Source organism: Myotis nattereri (assembly GCF_964212035.1).
Source record: "Myotis nattereri genome assembly, chromosome: 4".
NCBI classification, from domain to species: domain Eukaryota; kingdom Metazoa; phylum Chordata; class Mammalia; order Chiroptera; family Vespertilionidae; genus Myotis; species Myotis nattereri.
Window position 1 is genome coordinate 81,206,399 of NC_138079.1, and position 23,384 is coordinate 81,229,782.

At 46.0% G+C, this 23,384-nt stretch overlaps 1 protein-coding gene across 9 annotated transcripts in view; it reads left to right on the forward strand.

Moving 5' to 3' along the window:
• Positions 1 to 23,384, forward strand: part of CUX1 (cut like homeobox 1) — a gene marked incomplete at its 5' end in the record, with an annotated part of 366,038 nt that overhangs the window by 61,166 nt on the left and 281,488 nt on the right. For all 9 annotated transcript variants that reach the window (XM_081089614.1, XM_081089615.1, XM_081089618.1 and 6 more), the window contains one exon: positions 16,998 to 17,108. In XM_081089614.1, the coding sequence (XP_080945740.1) occupies positions 16,998 to 17,108 (111 nt within the window). The remainder of the gene's footprint in view (positions 1 to 16,997; positions 17,109 to 23,384) is intronic.

The following is a 23,384-nucleotide window of genomic DNA, read 5'->3' on the forward strand; positions in this document are numbered from 1 at the left end:
TAATTGTGAAACTGGTGGCAGTGTGTAAGGGGATGGATTACTGATGACTCAGGGGCCACATTTTCTTGAATCACAAGTAAAATAAAGCAAGATATATACCTCAGGGAGGCAGACTACAATCCATAGCCTCCCTACTTCAGTTTGCCTTAACCTACATAGGTGGCTTTCTGGGCCAGGCAGCTTAGTTTGTGATAGATGAGGTTGGAGAAGGGGCCCAGTGAGGAAGAGGTGTAAAGGTAACCAGCAGACACCTGGGAGCAATCCTGACTAGAGACAGTGTGTAATCAGTGTGCATTTGTTGAGAGGTAAACGTGTGCGCGCGCGGGTATGCAGTGACAGTCACTTCCCTGAGTAGGGAGGGGACGAATCAACACCGTAGTCAGTTCTGTGTAAAAAAAGGCCGATGACCAGATTGTAAGCATTGCTTCCGACAGCTCTGTGTGCTCCTCAAAAAGGAATCGTGAGCTCACCAACTTGGGAACACTTCTTTGTCAGTGTGAACTATACTGTCTGCAAGGAATTCAAACATGCAGACTTTCGGTGACAGTGTGTGAAGTGAGGCCAGTTACACAGCTACATCTCCTAATATTTTTGGTATAAAGCAGTTGCTAAAATTAATTCCAGTCTGAAACTTGATGGATTCTCAGTGATGGAATTAACAGGTTTCAAATTGGGGGGCGGGGAGGGGAGATCTGGATTAAAAATAAATGTTTATGTCGGAAATTTGAAACCTGCCCCTAACAAACTGAATACAAAGTTTTCTGTTTCAGAAGATTTGTTTGCCTTTTTGTATTCACAGGAAAAGTGCATATTCATGCCAGAAATGTATAGACCACTCCAAACAATCTCTTAAGAGCAGTCAGTATTGTCCTTTTATGTCTCAGGCCCTCTGGTTCCTGGGCCTCTGAGCTGACTTCAGTGGTCAGTAAGTCACACCCCTGCTACTGCATATGAAGTGCATAGCACACAGGAGGGTGGCCTCCTTTCAGCCAGCACATACAATGCTCGCCTTATTAGGCCTTCCTCTGTATTTATATCAGGTAAGCTATTTAGGACACCTATATGTGTTTCATTTTGTTTTTTAATGAGGTTCTAATCTATCTCTCCCCATCTCTGTTCTCTCATGGACAGCACAGAATTTTACATTGTTTGATATTAGACATTTGTGGTTTCATACCCTTAGAAGGCTTCGCCACTCCTAGGTGTGTTGGGTTAACATAGCAAGAAAAGAACCGGGGCTCTTTGTTAGGAATTTGGAGATTCTGCACTTAGTTAATGAGAAGATTTCTAACAGTGACAAGTGAGTTAGACTCTCTTATTTTTGCTGGCTTAAGGATCACATGTGGTTTATGGTAGTTTACTCTTTCGTGCCCAGCTTCAGTGTTGGATAACAACCAGAATGTAGCATGACCAGCCCACTATCATCCCCAAATCATAGTAGGTTTAACTGCAGGAATTGAAAATTGAGCAACCAGATTTATTTTAGTATGTATGCATTTCAAGAGAAACTTATATTTCTGGATTCATTTAAGTAGCAATAGCTGGATTTTATCAGTAATTTTTTTCCCCAAATTCTTACCCAGATGTCACTGTAGTGCCAGTGTTATAAAATAAACAGCTGTGCGCTAGCCGGTTTGGCTCAGTGGATAGAGCGTTGGCCTGCGGACTGAATGGTCCCAGGTTTGATTCCGGCCAAGGACATGTACCTTGGTTGCAGGCACATCCCCAGTAGAGGGTGTGCAGGAGGCAGCTGATCGATGTTTCTCTCTCATCGATGTTTCTAACTCTCTATCCCTCTCCCTCTCTGTAAAAAAATCAATAAAATATATTTTTTAAAAAATAAAATAAACAGCTGTGAGATCCAGTAGCACACCCGATCTGCCTCATCAAGCCGTTCTGGCAGCCAGTGGCCAGTTTAGGGATCCAGCAGGGTGAGGTCACTGGGCAGATGTACTGGGAGGGGAAAGCCCATTCCCCGCTTTCAACCACAAATGCCTTTTGATAACTAGTAAAATTGGCAAGCGGAATGATTGAAAACATGTGAGAGGTAACTGGATCTAAGTTTCAAGTAGTACGTATTTGAAGAGTTTTCCCCAATGTGAAAGTTACTCTTTAAGAGCCTTAAACTAATAAAAACAAGGAAATTCCATGTTATGGCTGCCACTCTGCCTTTCCATATTTATGCCAGCAGTCAGATTTGACAGGTCCAATGCTGATTGGTCTGGGACCCCTGCGAGCATTTAAAGCAGGGGGATTGAAGCAAAAGCTGGCAACAGCTGGGATGGAGAAAGTCTACTGCTTTTCAATGCCAGGCTTATAATTCCATTTTAGTATATCCTATTTTCTTTTCATGTGGCTGCTTCCTGTATTTATTCACTGAAGTGGATTCAAGATTCTTTCAGAGACAAGTCTTGTTTCTCTCCTTTCCTTTTTCTTGTTCTCATTGCAGATTTTACTGGGTGGTTACCTTCTTGTCAGGTTGTTAAGGCTGGACCTCTCTCGCCTTTGGTAACCCTCTTCCTTGTCCTGTGGCTTCTTTGCTGAAATGCTGAATTGCATGGCCTACTCTTAGCCTCTCCTCCCTGTACTTAATTCTTCCTGTGGCTGCCAGAATGATCTTTCTAAAGATCTGCACTGATCCTCAGTAGCCTGGAGAGTCAACAACACATTGATTCAACAGAGTTACCTGCACCTTCAAAGCTTTGATTAGATCTACCTCGAGTTTCTTAGTGACCCAACAAATAATAAGTAACTTTGGCCTTGGAGACCCCACATTTTTGCCGTTTTTCAAAGCAGACCTGGCACCAGCAACCCGAGGGAACCGCCACTACCCCGATGAGGAGGAAAGCGAGAGGGGACTACAGAAAAAGAGCTGTAGAATATGAAGACCAGCTTCGCCTGTTCCGCAGCTAAGATGTAACCATAGACGCTTGCAAGAGGAAGAACCCTGGAGTTCTTTCTCCCTATGGCCCTGGAGCCCGCTGTCCCTTGTCAACCCCAAGCCTTTGCACTTTTGAGAGCATTCTTCTGTAGTTGAGGGGGCAGATTTAGGTGCAGAAAATAGCCTTCTAAATCTCGCTTCATAAATGTGTGATATGGTCAGGTTGCCTTTACCTCTGAACCTATGTCCTCACTCATTGGTGGACACATTAACATCATTGTGGCAATTAACAACCACAAAGGTTGTAAAGCAGGAGTCAGTAAACTAGCTGCAGTTGTTTTTATTACCTCTGCTCATTCGCCTCCTGGGACTCTCCTTCTTTCTCCCTTCTTCCCCCATATGAAATTTCACCTATCCTTTCAGGCCATCTCTTCCTACCTTCCCTAGGAAGTCTTCCCTGACCTCACAGCAGAAAGTCATCTCTCTTCCTCTCAACTCCCAGTAATCTTAGTATCTCTCCTATAGCATCCTGCCTGACAATTGTCCAATTGGTTTACCAAATTCTAAGCTCTTCGAGCACCAGTGCACTTTGTTGGCCCTTTTATGCCCTGTCTGGAACTGTCCCCATAATAAGCCCAGGAGGAGGATCACGCTGATGAATGGACAGTAAGTTGACCCAGGGCTGAGTGGTAGAGGAGCATTTGGGCTTCATAGCTGTTCCCTGGGAGTGAAGCCTTGGGTGTCCTTTGGCCGTAGATTCACATAGGCGCCAAACTTAGGCCATAGCTTTTCTTCTGAGAGTCTTTGCTATGCAAGTGAATTCTTCATTATCTCATTGGGCCTCCATAATTTAAGTGCTCCCAATGCAGCTGAGCTTTTACTCCTGCAGTTTCTTTAGTATAATACAAGTGTATAGAAATCCAGTAATATCCATTGAGCAGACACTTAAAGATGGGGATATAGCTAGGAGTAAACTAGTGAATCATTTTTTGTCTCAGCTTTTGTTGAAAATCTTGATGAAATAAATATATTGCTGTGCTTTTTTACTAGACATAATTGATTGTTTTTGATGATTGAAGACCTTGATTATCATTTCAGATCTATGGCAATAGTTTCTTTATATTTACATTAGCTTGACAGAATCAAATATTCGCTGGCATAGAAGACAGTGCTGCTGCTTGTACAAACTGCCTGTGGCTTCCTGCCTGTGACGGAATGACATGGACAGAGAAATAGCTGGGCATTGTAACCAAAGCCACTTGGCTAGCATTGCGTCCTGATGCCACAGGGGCAGTGTCCCGGCGTCTAGGCCCCCGGCTGGTATTGCTGAGAGAGGGTGGTGGGGTGGGTAGGAGGTGCCTTTTCTACGGGAGCTGCCTTTTCCCCAAACCAGATTAGAATTCTCTCCTCTCCCCTACCCCTTGAGAAGTCACAAGAGGACAAACATAGAGTACCAAGAACAGAGGGTATAGAGAAGTATCATTCCTGGGCCAAAACAAGTGACATCATTTTGCTGAGTTTGATAGAGAAAATTTCCTTGATGTCTGTATATTTAAGAAATAACATCTAGTGTTAGAAAAATAGATGAGGCAAACCTGAATTTGGAGCAGTCACAGAGAGATTAAGAATGCTTTGTAATGATCATTAATTTTCTGCCTCAAGAACTACCTCCCCACTTCCAAGCCTTCCCCTGTGGGGCTCCAAAGACACCATGGAGTCAAGATCCAGATGAATGGGGGCCGTCCATGCCGGGCGAGAGCTTGGAGGGTGTTGGGAGCTATACTGGCTGAGGGCGCTGGATGCAAATGAATATCCGAACCCCATTATATAGTTGGTAGCAGTTTGTTGTTACTGTGCTTGTCATTTGTGTTTTTATCCGTTAGTGTGAGTTTAGATAGCAATAACTCTTCAGCTGGCTTTATAAAGTCTGAGTTAAAGAGCCCCTCCAATGATTTTTGAGAAAACCCCCTGGACAAGGTGGAGTGCAGCTATCAACTGGAGTCACCATTCCAGTGCCCAGAGTGGTAGGTTGGTAGCAGCACTTTCCAGGCAGTTCACAAAGCAATCCCTTTTCCTCCCTGGGGTCCCTCACATCTGGTATAGCTAAAGGTGAAACTCTTTTGAGGATTTAAGTGGTCCCTTTAAAATCACATTTCTGTTCTTGGCACCAGGAGCCCTCATGTAGTGTCACCTGTTGGCACCCAGCACCCAGGTTTCCTGATAGCGGCCAGCACACTGGTGCCAGGAGAGAGTGAAGGAATCACAGGCGGCATTCACATTCCCTGCCATATGAGTGTCATTCTGCCGGGCCATCTGGCTGGCAGCAGCGCTCAGCCAATGGCAGGATGTTATAAAGCATGCTCGCTGAACACCCAAAATCTTGAAAATTAACTGCAAAAATAAAATCAAAGCTGGCTCAGAGGTGGCATCTCTTGGCCTGACATAAGCTCAAATAAACCTGCTCATTGTTGTTGATAGATGTCTGTTACTGGCTTGATTTTTCCCAGCACCTACTCAGCATCTTTTGACTTTTACTTATAAATTTCAGGCAAAAACATTTGGAGAGCTTTTGGGAGTTTTTATTTGCTAATTAAAATGTGAGAAGGAAATGCAGCTACAGGTAGAGTTCTAGTGCAAGCCACAGCTGTGATTAAAAAAAAAACACCACACTAAACCTGACAGTTTCAAAATGAAGTTATTAGCACTTCACCTGTAACTGTGATAGCTTTTAACTTTCATGATCTGTCTCTTAAGTGCCCCAACCCTCGGAGTATACAAAAAGGGAGCTAAGTGAGGAAATTGGAGGATACCTTATCTTTGCAGAAGAAAAGAACTACTGTTCCTATGGAACTTTTTTTTTTAACTTAAAAGAACTTTTCCTATTTTTTATGTCATGCAGTTTTCCAAGAACCCTGTGAGCCAGGGTAGTTGATTTATTTTATAGATGAGAAAATCAAGGCTCAGGGCATCTTGGTGACTTGTCCAAATTCCTGTAGCCAGGATGGAGCTGGATCTTCCCAAACTTCTGCTGCCTGCTTTCTAGACTTCACTAATACCAGAAGAGACAGGGCTGTCTGAAAAATCACCTAATACTGTGTCACAAGTCTATTACTTGTAAAACAATTAATAAAATATACTATGATCAAGAAAAATCACCGTCAGTAGATTGCCCATCAAGCCCAGTCCTATATTCCTAATAACACCAGCGCGTCTCTGTCCCAGCACAGGCACTGTTGGTTGGCCTGATTCGCAGCCGTGGCTGTGCTGGCAGATGTTTGTGGCTGGGATAGCCCAAACAGAGCGAGGGAGCTGCGGGGTGGTGGGTAGTTTTGCCGCCAAGCGTTTTCCCAGAGAAGTGTAAGGGAACCTTTGCCAGAGTGGCTGGTGCCCTGACAAATTGATTCCTGCCAAACAATAGAAATAAATATTTTCAACTGACAGAAATTTTGGCTCCAAAAGTATTCAAATTAAAGGCTTATTTCTGAAACAAATACTTTAGGAGGAAAACATTTACCAGTGTAGATGAGATCAGAGTTATTCCTCTTGGCAGTGGAATAGTTATTTTTGTCATTAAAACACATTTTTTGCACCCCCCCCAAAACCTCCCCCCAACTCCCTGCCTCATTTTTAGCCTCCACTTTCCTGGGGAAAGTCAAGTGCGTTAAACTGGAGTGCAGAAAAGAGGTGTTAGAGTGGTTTACGCAAAGAGCCTCTGCTTCCACAGTGCTGGTTTTCCAGATCTGGATTGGAATCCTGGCTCTACTCCTTCATGGAGATGTTTTAGGCAGAGCTGATTAGCTACTCATCAGTTCTCTCAGTTTGTGAAATGGGACAGCAGTATCTGCCTTGTAACAGTTAATGCCACCCTCGGAACCTGGAGGGTCTATCTTGACCAGCACTGTCCAGTAGAACTTCCTATGTTGGTGGATTGGTCTATATCTGCTCCATCAAATATAGTTGTCACTAGCCCTCAAAATGTGGCTACTGCAAAGGAGAAACTGAATTTAAATTTAAATTTACATAACATATGTGGCTGGTGGCTACCATTTTGAATAATGCAATTCTCATTCATTCCCCTCATTTAATTAATTGGTCCCCGGTTCCAGTTAATTGGTTGACAGGTCAGCCCACTAAAGATCTCTCGAGTCTCTCTCTTTCCCCATTCCGAATGCCACTGTGGGGGTCAGGTGTGCCTGTTCTCTCTGGCATCCATCTCCTGTCCTGCAGCCAGGGCAGTGGAGCAGTTCCATTGAGCGAGGCAAGGGAATGAATGTTTAAGCCACAGACGACTGCCCACCTCCTAACATCCACCTTCATGGACATGTAAAAATTTTAACAAGTTCCCATTTGGTTTTAAGATTTTAAAGATTTGTCTCATAATGTAAACTAAGTATAAAGAATAATGATAAACAGTCTTAGCTGGTTTGGCCCAGTGGATAGAGTGTCAGAAGGGTCCCAGGTTTGATTCCCAGTCAAGGGCACATGCCAGGGTTGCGGGCTTGATCCCCAGTAGGGGGTGTGCAGGAGGCAGCCAATCAATGATTCTCTTTCATCATTTATGTTCCTCTCTCTCTCCCTCTCTCCCTTCCTCTCTGAAATCAACAAAAATATTGAGGAAAAAAAAAAAAAAGGAATGAAAACACCATGGAGTCAAGGGACCTGTTATTCCCTGGGCATTTGTTAGCAGATAAATCATGTACACGCCCAACCTTGGTTTCCTCATTTGTGACATGGGACTAGCAAAGCTCCTCTGGCCACTTTTCTCCCAAGTTCATCCCGAGGTCCATAGGATTGTTAGTGCCAACAGGTCAGACCTCAGCAGCTTCTCCCTGGTCCCCAGTGTGAATCCTGCAGGGGAAAGTGGAAGCTGTGGCTTGGGGGAACACAATAGAAGCAGAAGACAAGGGACCCAGCCAACAGGCCCCCACTTCAACCCAGGAATAAGACAGAGAAGAAAGATATAGCGAGCCCTGGCAAATGAGATAGCCAGACAGCAAAGACCAACCCAGATGGCAACAGTGGGGGCTCATGAGAAGAGGTAGAGTCTGTTGGGCTCTTGGGAGAAGTACAAGATCAGAGAGGGGTGAGGCACTCCTGCCATTTGGAGCTGTGCATTGTCTGAAAGGCTGTGGCTGGCAGGCAAATTTAGTTTTGTTTTGCGATCCAGACAGAGCAGTAAAGAATGCTACTTAGGGAACAGACATTTTTGTAGCTCAAAACTGGTCAGATGTCAACAATTTCATATGGTTCAATTAATATGTAAAGCAGAATTCTCTCATTAGGGTTAAAAGACGCCTTTTCCTCACCCTGGGCTGTGTGTGCCTGCTCTCAGTGACACCGGTCGCTATCCCCGCATACTCCATTATGCATCACCCAGACGCGTCTCTCACGTCTCCCTGTTTAAATGAGAGTCTGGCAAGTACTTTGTGTAGTGCAGTGCTTGTTGGATACATCTGGCATTTTTGTCTTTGCATAGTGGGTTTTCGACAGGGTGAAAAACAATCAAAAACAAAATCTTGGTTTATTGAAATTTCTTAATACTGAGGAATTCACGAAAAGGCTGTATGAAAACTTTGTGCTCGTAGCTTTTGTTAGGCCAATTCATTTATTTTTATTCAATTTTATTTTCTGAGCATGCCTTCATTTGATCCAAAATAAAAATTATATTAAAAAATATACTGAGAAACCTGCCCCCACCTCCGTCCCTTCCTACCTGCACCATCATCCAGTGATGCAGCCTTTAGCTGGAAAGGCCACAGGGAGCAAGTGTATGTTGGAGTAATTGTTTCACTTGAATTTCCTAGATTGGAAATTAATATCAAGTCATCCTTCAGAATCACAAAATACTGCGTGCATATTGGACTCACACCATTTTAAGAGTTAAATGGGTATGAGAAAATAATCTTCATTGGAGGTGAGGCCAGGTTGAATAGCAAGAGGAAAACGAAACTAACATCATCACTCATGGCACCAGCATCTGATCTTATCTAATTCTCATAACAGCTCTAGGAGGCATGTATCTGTGTCCCTATTGTAGGTGAGGCTGCTGGACTGGTCACAGAGCTGACAGGTGGTGAGAGCCCATATGCACACGAGTCTTCCTCTACACTGCCCTGCAGCCCCCCACCCCCAATTCCTGGTCCCAAACACATTCTCTCTTTTCTCTGGACTCCTGGGGAACAGGACCCACCACCTTCATGCTATAAATACAGCCACTATGCTCTGTGCCCTGTGAGATCTGGCTAGGAGGTTTCGTTCCTATCATTTCCCTCTAATTGCCAAGATAGGGGAAGATGGCTGGTTGTGTTGTACATATTTCAGCAAGGCTAAAACACACAGTGAGTGTTTCTGATTAAACCCCTGGATAACTAGAAACTTGAACTCTAGGCAGTCTCTTGCTCACACACCCACGTTTTTGTTCCCTGAGTCAGAGAACCACAGAGAGTGATTAACCCATAGAGGTCACTTCTTGTCCACCCAGTTAAGCCAGCATTTACTGAGCACCTACTGTGTGTTGGCGCTCTGCTGGTACCCCAGGAACCTCACTTTCCCTGCTCTGGGAAAAGCACTCCTTCCCTGAATATCCCCTTTTGGTATCTGCAGTTGGAGGCACAGAAATGAAGCAGAGGTGGCCCATCTACCGGGAAGAGCCTCAACGGCGAACCCCATGTTTGCCGCTCCCTGTTTTTCTAAAGGCCCAATTGAAATGGACTTTTCCTATTCCTGTGTCCCTTTCCCCCATTCTTACAGTGGAGTTTCTGAGGCTGCTTAGAGAGTTTGCCCGGCTGCTTCTCCTCTAGTGTCCACAGAAGGCTGGGTCTACTCCTTTCCCTCAGACTCTCAGCACAGGCTGTTCCTCTGCTTGAAAGCCTTTCCTTTCTCTCTTCCATTAAACTGTCAGATCTCCAGTCAAATACCACTTCCAAGGGCTCCTAAGCAGGGAGGAGCCCCTCTTAGCCATATACTTCTAATTCTTATAAAAGTAGTACCATTCTACAACTTTACCCAACTTTGAGGGTGAGTGAGAGGGGAGTGTGGGTCTCCTCCATGTTCCCCCTCCCCTCTTCCTCAGCCATTCTTGCCTTCAAGAGCCAGTTCTGCCAGCCTTTCCTCTTCCTCCTCAGCCCCCCAGAGCCTCCTGAACTGTTCCAGACTATTCTCTGCCATTCAGGACTTCAGTGCTTGGGTTAGCCCTTTTTCTTTCTCTCTCTCTTTCTTTCTCGCTTTCTTTCTTGCTTGCTTTATTTCTTTCGCACAGCCATCTCTGTTTCCTACTGGAAGCCTTGCCAGCCTGCAGAGTTCTTAAATGTGTCTCCTCTCTCTTTATAATGGATATTGGTGCCTCTGCCTGGAGTGTATGGAGTATATCCCTGCCAGCCTGCAGGCTCTTATTTGAGGTGCTATTATTTTCATGAAGCTGCTTCTAATTTTCTCCCAAGGAGAAGCAATCTCTCCTCCTCTGAGCCCGTTAGCACTTTTTCTTGGGATTTCTGTTATAGCGTTTACTTTATTTTGCCTTTTTTTTTTTTTTAGCTTATTCTTTCATTTATCAAATTTTGACTACCCACCTGTGATGTGCCCCAGCAGCACATCCAGTGCTGAGAATCCCGTAGTGAGCAACACACAGGCCTTGCCAGAGCTTATAGCCCACTGGCTGGACATTAACCGGGCACCTACCCACACAAATGCAGAACTGCAAACTAGGCTCTCTGCCAGAGGCACAGTTCAGGGATGGGGCACATGCCTCCCAATCTCTTCTGGGCAGGGTAGAGGGGGATGAAGGGACAGGAGAAGGGGTATTTTGAGCAGAGATCAGGCAGTTCACTGAAGAGAGAAAGGAAAGGCTTTCAAGCAGAGGAAACAGCCTGTGCTGCGGGTCCGAGGGAAAGGAATAGACCCAGCCTTCTGCGGACACTAGAGGAGGACCAACGTGCCAGTTTAGGAGTCTGGGCGCCCTCAGTGGTCTCATCCCAAGTCCTCTGGGAAGCCACTGAACACTTTTGAGTAAGAATAACAAGCTCAGATTTGGGCTATGTCATGGCATTTCCCCTTTCTTGCAGGGTATATGTATATATCCGGTCATCTTTACAGGTGTATGGTAATTTATGCCCATGAGGGAATGAGGGATGCCTTAATCTTGCATCAGACTGAACTCCTTGAAGCTCCCTGAACTTACTCCAATACCTCCTTGTCATTAGTCGGTGCTGTTTTTCTCCATTCAGTTTGCCTTTTCCCCTCCTTGCCTTCTGTTGAGATTCTCCTGGGCTGCATGCAGGAAGAGTGGGAGCTCACAGTTCAGGGCGCGATGGGTGGGTCTCTCCCTCTGTTCCATCTGTTCCATCTTTGCCACTCGTCCACTAGGGTCCCTGTTGGAGATCCGTCTACTTCTGTGGAAACTACAGCTTCCTGAGTGGAAATGCTCACTGCTGGCTAACATGACTGACATCACATGACAACATTGTAGCCATAATTCAGAGTTGTGCATTACCTGGTCCTGAATCAGAGTGTGTGAGTGGAACAGTGTAAGGATTAAGTGTCTGAAAAAAACACTTGGGAAATATGGAGTCAGACTTGATTCTCTATAAAGTAAATGAACATTGACTTTGGGAATTCTGCAAGGTTCTCCTTTAAATAGAGATCATTGTCACATACCCATGAACAGAACACAATGTTCTTCCTGTAGTACCATGTAGGAGTACCTTTCTGGGATAAGGTGTTCATAGGGCCTTATCAGTCCTTCAAACCTATGTTGTCTCATAATAGAGGGAAAAGAGATTTTAATAAATATTTACTTTTTAGGAGTAGTCAGTACATTTACATGCTCAAAATTAAAAAGGTACAAATAGACAGTGAAAGGACCCCCTCCCAGGCCCCTGCCTGTTCATTTTCCTCCCTAGGATAGGGAATGGCAGCACCATCTTTTACTTGTGGATCCTTCCAGAGAGAGCCTGTGTGTAAGCACATTACATATGCTTGTAGATCTGTGTACTCACAGTGGCTGTCCTGGTCACTGTTTGGGGACATGTCTGGGGGGTGGCTTTTACATTTCTATTTGAACATACCTATTTTCACACTGGTACCAACCTGCCTCCTAGCAGTCCCTGTCACTACTTCCATGCCCAAGCCAGGCTGGCCTCTGCTTACTGATGGCACTTTCCTGTCAGGTGCCCCTACCCCATTTCCACCCATTCCCTGGGGGGACCTGACCAGGCTCCTGGTTCTTCTGAGTCCTGTTCTGGGTCTATGATAGCACCTACTCCCCAGGTATTGTGCCAGGTACTCAATGAGCCCACATAAAGAGGAGGAGGAGGGTGATGGGGACTGAGCCAGCCTCGCCCACAGACCCAAGGCAAGATGGACATCTTTCACGAAAATTTGAAGAGCTTTCTTGTTGGCAGTATGTTCTCCCTTTTCTACCTCTGCTTCTGCTATCGTTCCACCAGCCTAGTCCCTCTGTCTTGTCTCTCTTCCGTGCCTGCCTAGTTTCTTCGGCTGGACTGTGGGTACCTGGAGGTCAGTTCAGGGTCAGGTTCCAATTCATCTGTGCAACCCAGGTGCCTCCAGCCTAATTGGGGATACTGGTGGCATAATGAATTGAGGCCTAAATAAGTGCATGGCTCTGATAGTACAGAAAAAGTTACCTTGATGGAGCACTTGACTTGCATTATCGTAATTATCTCCGGAGAGGGAACGTTATTTGACCAAAACTACACAGGTTACAGCAGAGATGGAGCCTGGATTTCAAGCCAGGATTCTCTGAAGCCACTGTCTGAGGGTTATGAGATATTCTGTGTAGGGGGCCGGGGAGGGGTATGACAAGGAGGAGGTCGATATTAGGTGGGTTTGGGCCCTTCACTCCTTTCTAGTCAGAGCAGCTCCCATTTGTCCAAATGATTCTGTTGCTGGAAATGAAATAGAAAATGTCATGAGGACTACCTGGTGCAGAAACACAGAAACTGCAGTTGGTATTTTCCTTTTTGCACAAGTATTCTTTGTTTTCACTAATAAAGCCATTTAAAATTCTCACATAGGATTTGCTGTTTGATTAGTTTAACAGGTAGGCACTAAAGAAACACCAGATGAACTTTTTGGCTTAAAATTAGCGACCATAAAAAGACAATACTTGCATTGCTGATGCAGTTGGCCCGGTGATTTCTCTGTCAGCCCAGTGTGCTCAGAGACAGGGGCCTCCTCCACAGGCCTGGCCTGGGGCCTAGGAAGAGAGAGAGTCTCACAAAAGCGGGACTTGTTTTATTTGGGAAATATTTCCCCCACAGTTTCTTTTAAATAGGCAGGTTTGTGGTTGCTGTTTATTGTTTGTGTTTAATAAATCTTTAATCCTTGACTGAGAGGCTGAGGTTCAGGCAGAGAAAAACTTAAAATGTTAGGAGTTTGGTCCTTTTAAGATCAGTCAGAAATGGAGAAAAAGCATGCCAGAAGTTGTAATCCAGAGGAAAAAAAGATTACAGCCATCCACAACTCTTGGGTAGTACCCTTGTTTCATAGAGTGAGATGCACTGAACCCTTGGTTCCACAGCCAGAAGTCTTTCCCTGGACATTGTCGCCTCCTGACATTAGCCATCTCTTGGTCACTTAGAACGAAAACCCCACAGCTTCTCCAGGTGCCATCCTTGCAAGACCCTTTCCCAGCACTTTCTCCGGCACTTTCGGCCTAGTTGGAAGGGCCTCTGTTCAGAGTCCATGGCTTTGCTCCCAACCCTGCCAGCTTCCCATCACCTCAGATCTGGGGCTGTTGGTGTTTCCAGCAGGAGAAGAGTTCTAAATAGTTCTGAGGGGACAACCTCCTCTGTCCTTCCTCTGGAAAGTCTGGCCACCTCCTCCTCATTCATAAGCCCTGAGACTGGCCAGTGTGCAGTGCGTTGGGCAAGAAACAGCTGTTGTTTTGACAAAGGATGTGCTCGCCTCACTTTTTGCATCACCAGAGTGAGTCAGGAGGCTATTGCCGACCCTGGGCAGGTGGACCCGCAGACCATGAACTCATATATGGGGTGCATTATGTAAAATATGTTTCTATAATTATATGTGTATTTTTTCACATTAGCAGGATTTAAAAAATTTAAGATATATTGCAGTTTTTCCTATTAGGTAATCCATGTACAAGGCAAAATGGCCAAAAGATATCTATTGAAGAGCAAGTCCCTCCTCCCTGGCGCCTCCTCAGAGCCAAGGACAGTTTCAGCGTCTCCTGCACCTTTCTAGAGATAGTTGAAACTTATGTAAGCAGATGACTAGAGACTTTCTTCAATAGTGTTAGCATTGTTTCACACATTGCTTTTTTCACTTAAATATATCTTGAAGATCACTTCATCTTAGATAGTGCATGTAGGACTGTATTTTTTCTTTTTTAACCATTGCAGAATAACCCTGAGTAGATATGCCAGTCTGCTATTGCTGGATATTTAGGTTGGTTTTCAGTTTTTTGTTTTTTCTCTTTGTAAGTTTTTAATGCCTTTCAGATGTAGGGACTCTACGTTCGATCTTCCTTGTGACTAGTGACTCAGGGCTGAGGGTTCTGTATTTTAGGCCACCTCCCCTAAACACATTAAATTCCCTTGTTAATGTGTCATTATATTTGACACTTTGAGTGTAGGCAGGCTGGGTAGATAATAAAACAGAATTTGGCTTATGTTTAATAACTATCTCCTCCCTTTGTGTTGTCCCCACAGCCTGGGAAAGCCTTGGTGTCCTTCAGAAGGGTTCGGTGGTGTTATCTCAAGGGATTCAATCAAAGATTGTAACGATTGCGAGGCTTAAATCTGACCAACCAAACTTGGGGAGGTGACAGCTGCCCTCCCTCGCAATCTGTGAATGTTCGGTCTTTTCTCCTCGCTGTGCCAATCTGTTTTCCTGGTGGCGGGTGGCAACATGGTATTATATTTGGAGACCCCCGTTGGTTTCTCATGTGGACCTTCATATGTCTGCACGGGTGGGGAAGGGAGTGTGGCAGGCCCCTGGGGGGTCCCCGACTGCCAGTAGCAGGTCTCCTCAGGCTCGCTGGCCCTGCAGCCTGGTGGTAAAGATGGGTTTGCCTTCCATCCAGCGACCTGTCCCAGGCACCGCCTTTCTCAGTCTGGCTCTCTGATGGATCTGCCTGGGGGGTTTGCGGGGAACCTCGGGGATCAGAGGGTCTCATAGATCGCATGCTCTTTTGATGTCTTCCAAAGCACCCCACCCCCAATCCCACTGTCTCCAAGCTCTTTCCTCTAGTGAACCTGCAGCATCCAGCACTGGGCCACAGAAGTCACCAAACACTGCTGATTTTGTGCCCTCTACCCCCCAGCTCTGGAACTAGGGTCCTCATTGAAAGCAGTCAAGGGCTCTTTGTTTTCCTCTAAGTTTTCTGCATCCGTGTGTGATTGGAACGAAACATCAACTTTACTTTTTTTGTCATATTTCAATATTGGCTTCTTTCCCCCTTCTTGAAGTCTCCCTTTATAACTTCTGCTGCTGCTGCTTAAATATAGATGTCTAAGTCCTCCTCCTTACCAGATTGTTTATATTTTTGAAAAGCCTTCTGCTTATCTGCGATTGCTCTCTCTTCTCTATCTCCATCCCCACATTACCACATTGCTTTCGGTTGCTCTTTTTTTCTGCCTTCACTTGACTGGGATGTGTTTCAAATGTGGTCTATCAAAATGTGCAGTGTTTCCCTCTTTGCTGCAGTAGCTTTGACATCTGTTCTTGAATTCTAGCCCACGTTATTCTTTTGGACTTGTTTGCCCAAGATTTGCTGTAATGCCAGAATCACTAAAGGGAAGAGTGTGGTGTGGTATTCTCTCCCCCTCCAGTCCCCGCCCCCCCCTTTAAACTGTCCAGTGTCCAAGTCGACAGCACACTGGATGTTTGTTCCAGCACTCTGTCATCTCGTCTGGCAGTGGCCCACCCGTAGTGGTACGAGTGAAGTGTTCACCAGCAGGGCTTACAGACTACTTCAGTATTTCCACCAAAAAGGAAAGCAGGTGGAACTTCATGAGGTGGGTGGAGGGAAGGTTGGAGAAACTCTCGCCTGCTTCCTGGATGGTTCTGGATGGATTTTTATTTTTATTTTACTTGCCTTTCAGCCTTTGATGGGGTCCTTGCTCTGTTGTGCCTGCGCCTGGGGGGAATAGTCAGGACCATTGAGAAGCCACTTGGGACAGCCACTTTAATCCTAAGCATGTGCTAGTGTGTGTCTTTAAAATGGACCTCTCAGTGGCTATGGGAACGTGTCCTTGAGCTCCTGCTGTCAGCCAGGAACACCTTTCTGGGCCCATCTGCTGTAGGCTTGTTTGAAACTGATCCTTTTGGTGGCTTCTCCCAGAATTCCTGAGGTCAGGGCACAGGTTCTTTGCTGCTTTGAGTATCAGTTTGTTGTGTATAGCAGAGCCCAGAGCCCCTAGCCTTTACAGGGAACCTATTCCTGGTGCTTCTCAGAATCCCAGTACCAGTGAAATAGTTTGAGAATAACCAATAAGCCTCATTCTGAGTGTTTATAAGATATTAGAAATGCCTTGGAATTTACCTTATAAAACTCCCTCTTGAAAACAAGTAACAGGTTAAATGATGTCTAGCCTGTAGTAAGCCCCAAAATAAATATTTGTTGAATGAAAACGAATGAAGCATCATTACAAAAGATTCCGGATCCACACACTGTTGAAGGACAGCCAAACAGAATGCCCTGATGAGAAGCGCAGAGAGAATCCGAAGGACAGAGCACAGAGACATGACAAGAAGAAACACTTGTTAAGAACAGAAGAAGCGAGTGACTCCAGGGAGGGATGCCATTTGGGCATTGGCCTGACTCTGGTTTTAGCAAAAAGAAAAAAAAGTATCTTATGCACTATTATAAAAACAGTCATTTGTGAGGTGGTGTCAATATACACATCAAAGCTGAGCGAGTTTGGTTTTTTCAAACTAGCGCATGGGGCTGGATGGGAACCGTGTGATTGTGTCTCTTTCCTTGTCCACAGCCCCCAGTGCCGCCTCTGTCGACAAGTTGACAGTCCCTGGAGCACCAGGGCTGTCCCCAGTGTTCTGGTCAAATGCAAATATGATCCCCTCTGGTACAAACTGCAGTTACAATCTTGTCTTCCCTTTTTTTTGTCTTTCTTGACAGAGGGAACTCGATGCCACCGCAACAGTATTGGCAAACCGGCAAGATGAAAGCGAGCAGTCTAGAAAGCGGCTCATTGAGCAGAGCCGAGAGTTCAAGAAGAACACTCCAGAGGTGAGGCAGCATTCTGGCCAGGTCTCTTTGCAGGGGTCTCACTATCCTGTACATAATCAGAAGACATGTTGTAAGCATTTAATTTCTCTCAGACAGTCTGCCTTCTTTTGATGGCCCTCAGCCCTGTACCAGCAGACTGCATGCTTCCACGAGGGCTGGAGAATGCGGGCATTGACAGGTTGTCTGAGCAAATTAAAGCACGAGCTAATTGCAGATGCAGACACTGCATTCTGGGTCTTCGAGAATACGTGGCCAGTTGTGTGGCCAGGTCAGATCCTTGAGCCCATCCCAACCTCTGGCCCCTGCCCTCCATGCCCACACTACCCCCGAGTCCATGGAGGGTCACTGAGTGTGAGGATGTAGTTGGTGGAGGGCAGGCGGGGTGTCTGAGGACTGCCCACATCTCAGGATGCATATGCCAATACTTCTTGTAAATCAGACATTTAATCTGGTAAGGCCTTTTAAATGCCTCTGTTTCCTGAAATATGCTTTAAAGGGCACTGGAGATGTGCTCTTTATGTGCTCCTGTGTGTGTGTGTGTGTGTGTGTGTGTGTGTGTGTGTGTGTGTCTGTGTGAAGTTTGTGTTCGGAGGACAGTGTTTGGAGTAGTTAGGTCAGCAGATTTGGCCCCGTCTCCCAGGCCTCCAGATTCTTCCTTGGAGGACAAAGGGACAGGCCTGGAAGAATAGCTGCTTTCTGGGAGGGTGCTTTAACTTTCACAATATACCTCATTTATAATATACAGAAATCCTGGGAAATGGTACGTGAATTGAATTTTTAAAAGTGGACTTAAGTGTTCCAAGGAGATTGCTATTTAAGTGAGTGCTATTGTGAATCATTTGGGGAAACAAATAATCAACCCTCTGTTTTCAGAATAAATATGTTGGGAGAAAACATAACAGCTCAGGGGAAAGAGAAAGGGCTCTAGGGGCAGACCTACCTAAAGGCTTTTAATTTGAGACCCACAATTTACCCTCTCCACCCCACCCCGTCCTGTGTGAATCTGCCATATTTCGACAGACCAAAAATGCAGATTAAAGTAATTCATGCCTGGGGGTTGCTGCCGTTGGCAGTTTTGGGGGAGCCTCTATTCTCCATGTTCCACCTTGCCCCGAGTAAAGACAGGAGCAAAGAAAGGAACCAAGGATAGGACCCTCTGTTGCCCCCTCCTCTTGGGCTGCTTCAGGGTAGGTCTTCCTAGCCCAGTGATGGCGAACCTATGACACGCATGTCAGAGGTGACACGCGAACTCATTTTTTTGGTTGATTTTTTCTTTGTTAAATGGCATTTAAATATATAAAATAAATATCAAAAATATAAATCTTTGTTTTACTATGGTTGCAAATATCAAAAAATTTCTGTATGTGACACGGCACCAGAGTTAAGTTAGGGTTTTTCAAAATGCTGACACGCTGAGCTCAAAAGGTTCGCCATCACTGTCCTAGAGAGTCTTGCAGTGGGGTTTCCCAAGCTCTCGTCCTTGACTTTGTTTCCCCCACCGACCTCTGCCATGTCTGTCTCTCGAGCCACTCTCAGCACCGTTCCGGTAAGCAACCGTCACCTGCTGTCCTGTGTTCTTACTGCCCTCCCTTGGGGACTGTATGTCCAGGAGTGACCATAGAAAAAAGAAGGTTAGACAACCTTAAGTAAACCTAATCTGTCATACGACAAGGACTGTGAGGAGGATGAAGCAGAGAACTGGATTCTTGGGTATTCCTCTGGAGCCCCAGATTCTTGTTAGCTGCCAAGGGCCTGTTCCAGGCGAGGAGGCGCATGTTTCCCCCGGCCACCTAGTGCTGCACTCAGGTGACAAATGTTGATGGTACTGAACTGGGCCCAGTCCCTCCATTGATGTCTAAGTGGGCCTCGTTTTTGCAGGAACTGGGGACCAGCTCACACAGTTTGTGTTGCATCCCATGCCAGTTACTTGAAAAAGCCTAACCTTAAACTGCATTTTATTTCCTAATCCCAATAAATAGAAGAGGCTTGGGAAGGAAGCAGCCTGGTTAGTACATGCCATTTGGAGCACTGTTTTTCAGGGCACAGTTTTAAATGTCGTTTCCTGTGGAGAAAGGGACCAAGAAACTCCCCTGTGAGAGGATGGAAGTTGCCATCCCGCTTGTTTCTGGCCTCTGCTAGTTCGTCGAGGCTGGTACCCACTCGGGCTGCTTCCACTGCAGTAGGGAGAGTGTGCTGTAGCAGAATCTCAGGAAGTGTAGAAGGGTGAAGCTGCTTGCAGGCCCCCGCCCCCACCCCTCCCCTTGCGTTTTCCTATCCCAGGTTCATCCTGGAAACCTATAGGGGTCCCTGTGGGAACCCTGAGGCAAGACTGATAGAGATGACTGGCATATTCACTCTTCCACCAACCAGAATCTTCTCTTTGAAATTTTGAAGCCACTTAAGGCCATGGTGGGGGTGAGTAGCTGCAGCTGGGGTCCTCTGGGGTACACAGAGGGATGGGAGTATGTGGGAGGTAGATTGGTGGTAAATGTGGGGGCTCTGGTGAGTATGGGGCCTGGGATCTAGAGGGGATATTGGATTGTCACTTTGGGGTTTCAGATCAGAGGGGCCCGACTTCTCTTCGACATTAGTCACTTCTCCTGATTCCACCACTGGACAGATTATTAAACAAGGAAGGAAACTGATTGCCCTTTACTGTAGAGGGAACATGCTAGAAGATGGACCTGTGAACATGAAGGTTGCTTAGAACTTTGTTGGCTTGCTGGTAGGAAATACACCTTTTCATGTGCATACAGACTAGGATCCTCATGCTTCACATGGTTGGCCGAGTGAGGCCCTGGGGGCCACTGAGGCAGACCAGGGCCAGTGGTGCTCTTGCTGGTGTCGCACCAAGTGTGTTGATTCTCAGTGAAAAAGCTGGGATTCCTCTTTGTTCTGGATAAGAAGGAAATGTCCTCCCAGTGTTTGTTGAATATCCAATGTTTAATATGCAGGATTAGGCACCGGGGTGAAGGCAGAGGTGAGTAAGGTTGTCCCTCGACAGGGAATTTGTATTTTCCTGGGCTGGGCCTGCCCAAGGACAACTGAGAAACCTCAAGTCCAGAGAGACAGGTGGGCTCTGACAGGAGGCTTTGGGAAAGGCAGGTGGAGTCTGACAGGCTGGATCACTCCCCCAGGACAAGCCACAGGAGCACAGAGAGGCAGGCGCCGGGATGGCCAGAGCCTTGAATATCGTTTGTTTAGAATGATTTTTTTTTAAAGTTTCAGTTTTATGTCATTAGATTAACACCTTTATAGTCAGTTGATGTTATTGCTTATGTCTTTTTACCCTTAGAATTATAGTTAATTTGAAGGAGATTGCAGTGACTCTGCAAATAAAGTTTTATGCATTTCTTTGATTCCAAAAATGAGTTCCTTTCAAAGAAAAACATTTTCAATTTTGTAACTAAACATTCATTTCCTACTGAGTTAATAATTGGGAGTTGAACATAAAAGACTGGGGTATTTCTAGGTTGTGTAGCTTTCCATATTATTTTTGCAGGTGACTTACTGGCTGTTGCCATTGGGCAAATTACTTAACCTCCCAAAGTCTCAGTTTCATCATCTATAAAAAGTGTAATAACAGGCCCAGCTCACAGGATTGATAGGTGTGTGTGTGGAGGCTCTGCACCGACCTGGCACCTGGCGTCCAGTCTGTGTCTGTTAATAGAATTAACTTAGAACGAGTACCTTGGAATGCATGAGATGCAGCTGATTTCTGTTCCTCAAAGCTAGTTCTGGGAACTTTAAAAAACACACAACAAATACAGTAATTTCAGCCCAAAGTGTTCCAAAAGCTGGCTTGTAATAACAGTTTATCATTTTACAAGATGCCTTTTGAACATCTTCCATGTGCCAGACGGTTTGGCCCTGGGGGTAAAATCCTGTCCCCTTCTTATCTTCCTACCTTGCACGTAGAACATCCTGACACCGTGTATTCAGTGCTAGGATAGTATAACTGGAACCTTCTGCATGTCGACTTTCACCCAGAAACATTCACATATCCATGGTGGGAAGGATCTAAGCCACAAGCACCTCAGTAACTCTTACTGTAGATAGACAGGGCTGCTTTTTAAGCCTTGCTTCTCAACCTTTGCAATATTGGTGAATGTTAAGGACCCACTCCCCTGAGAAATGCATGTATTTCCATAGCGTTTCTCTTGGACTCTGAAACTCACCTGGACCACTGACTTAGAGAACAGCTCTGGGCACACATCGGCAGTCTCGGCATGCCACTCTGGGAGCATCTTGTGTGACTCCTCCTTCACCCTCCTCCTAGCTGTGCCCAGGGTAGGAGGGATGAAAGGAGGGGCAGGGGCTGTGTGAGGGATCACTGCCAAGGCCCTGACCTCTGGGCAGAGGCCACTGTGCTCCAGCCTCCAAGCTGGGCACTGAGGTGGTGGAACCGGGCCACCTCCGGTTGGATTGGGGCCCCGCAGGCTGGCAGCAGGCGCAGACATCTCTGTGTTGGATGAAGCTTTGCTCCTGCTGCGGCTGGTGAAGGGCAAGGCCAGCCAGGTGGCAGTGTGTGCAGGGGAGGGGAAGCAGTAGCTGTCTCAAGGCCTAGTGGTGGTAGAACTGTGTGCAGTGTAGGCCAACCCCCTTGCCTTCTGCTTTTCTGTTGCTTTGATCAGAGATCTGAGGCACAGGCAAGCCAGGAATACCTTTGATGCCCCAAATGGCATCTGTATTGATAAAGTTGACTGCAGATTGGATCAGTGGTGACATAGAAGCATGTAGGTGCCACCACCCAGAAACCCCCAGGGCACTAGGCCAGTTCCTCACTCCTGGAAACTGAGTTATTTTCTGTTGGGTACCGTAAAAGGGACAGCACTAGAGTTTCATGATTCTGCCTAGGAATTGCTTTTTTTCTTGCTTTTCCACTTGGTTAATTTTTATGTTTGGCTCCCAGACCAAAGTTTGACTTGAGGTTGCCACAGCTACTGCTCAGCCAAGCTGAGACTTGAACCCAGGCAGTATGAGCCCAGAGTCGATTCTCTTAACTGTGGGGCTGTGCTGCCCCCTGACAGGCCCAGAAGCTGGAGAAAACGCAGATGCAGCTCTGTGCAGTGCAGGCCCTAAGGTGAGGACACAGGATGTTTGCAGGGGAAGAGTTCCAGCTCACCGGCCTGTGCTCTTAGAATGAGATGCTTGATTGCCAGAAGAGAAGTCTTCATTGTTGGACTTGTTTCCAGAAAGAGCACGGAGATGCTTTTTGTTTTATTACAATTATTTTCAGAAAGGACAGGAACATCCTTTTTGGGGGTGAGAGGAGACCCACAGACCCAAGATGCAGTGATTTTTATCATAATACATGCTCAGGGTTTGTTTTTGTGCTGTCATTGTGTTCAACTCCTACCCTATAATGTGTCTTAGGTGGCTCTCTCTCTGACTTTGCAAGGTTCATTTATATTTCCTGTAGAAGGGGCCACATCTCTTCTGTGAGATTTAAAAGTGAGCTTCAATTCCGGAGCTCTCGTTGGTCAGTTTTCTCCCTGATGTATTTTTGTCTAAACATCTCTTCTCTGGAGTGTTAATCCTCATGACACCTGGTCTACCATGCTTACATTCCAGATCTGTTCTCTATATCTGTCCTGCCCAATGCATAGGGCTTCTTTTCATGTCACCATTTCTTGCCTCTGCTGTCAACAGCAGAGCAGCCCCCAGCCCTGACCATTTGGGACACAGTTCCCCAGGGTTAGCACTGGGACTGACCACCCCTTCCTCACTCGCTGTTCCCACCAGGGCAGGTGGCCCTGGGCCTGACACCAGCTGCAGCCTCGCAGCCCCGCCTCCTGGTCAGCATGCCTAACTGTGACAGGGAATGTTCTTTTTACTGCTGACATAACTGCCTGTTCACTGGCGTTCATTTCCTGAGTGCCAGAATCTTAATTTGCCCTTTCTGTCTCAGGCTAGAGTGTTTTTCTGAGTTTTACATTCTTGGGAAACTGTTGTAAAAAATCAGGAGTCACCTTCAGCTATGACTTGGAAAGCAATCTTGCGCCATCATTGAAATGAACTCAATTAGTGGATTCTTTCTGGACTCTGGCAGGTGGGGGAGGGGGGGCGCAGGTGAGTGTCTTCTTTAGGAAAGCCACAGTCATCTTTTCACTGATGAAGATGGATATGAAATCACATGCCCCAACACAGTTCCTTCATACATAAGTCACCTGCTCCCTTTTTGCCGATGTGAGGAAGACAAAAGGATGGAAAGATGCTGCAAAGTTTCAACTCCTTTTTCACTCCCTGTGAGAAAAGGAGTCAGCAGGCTGGGGG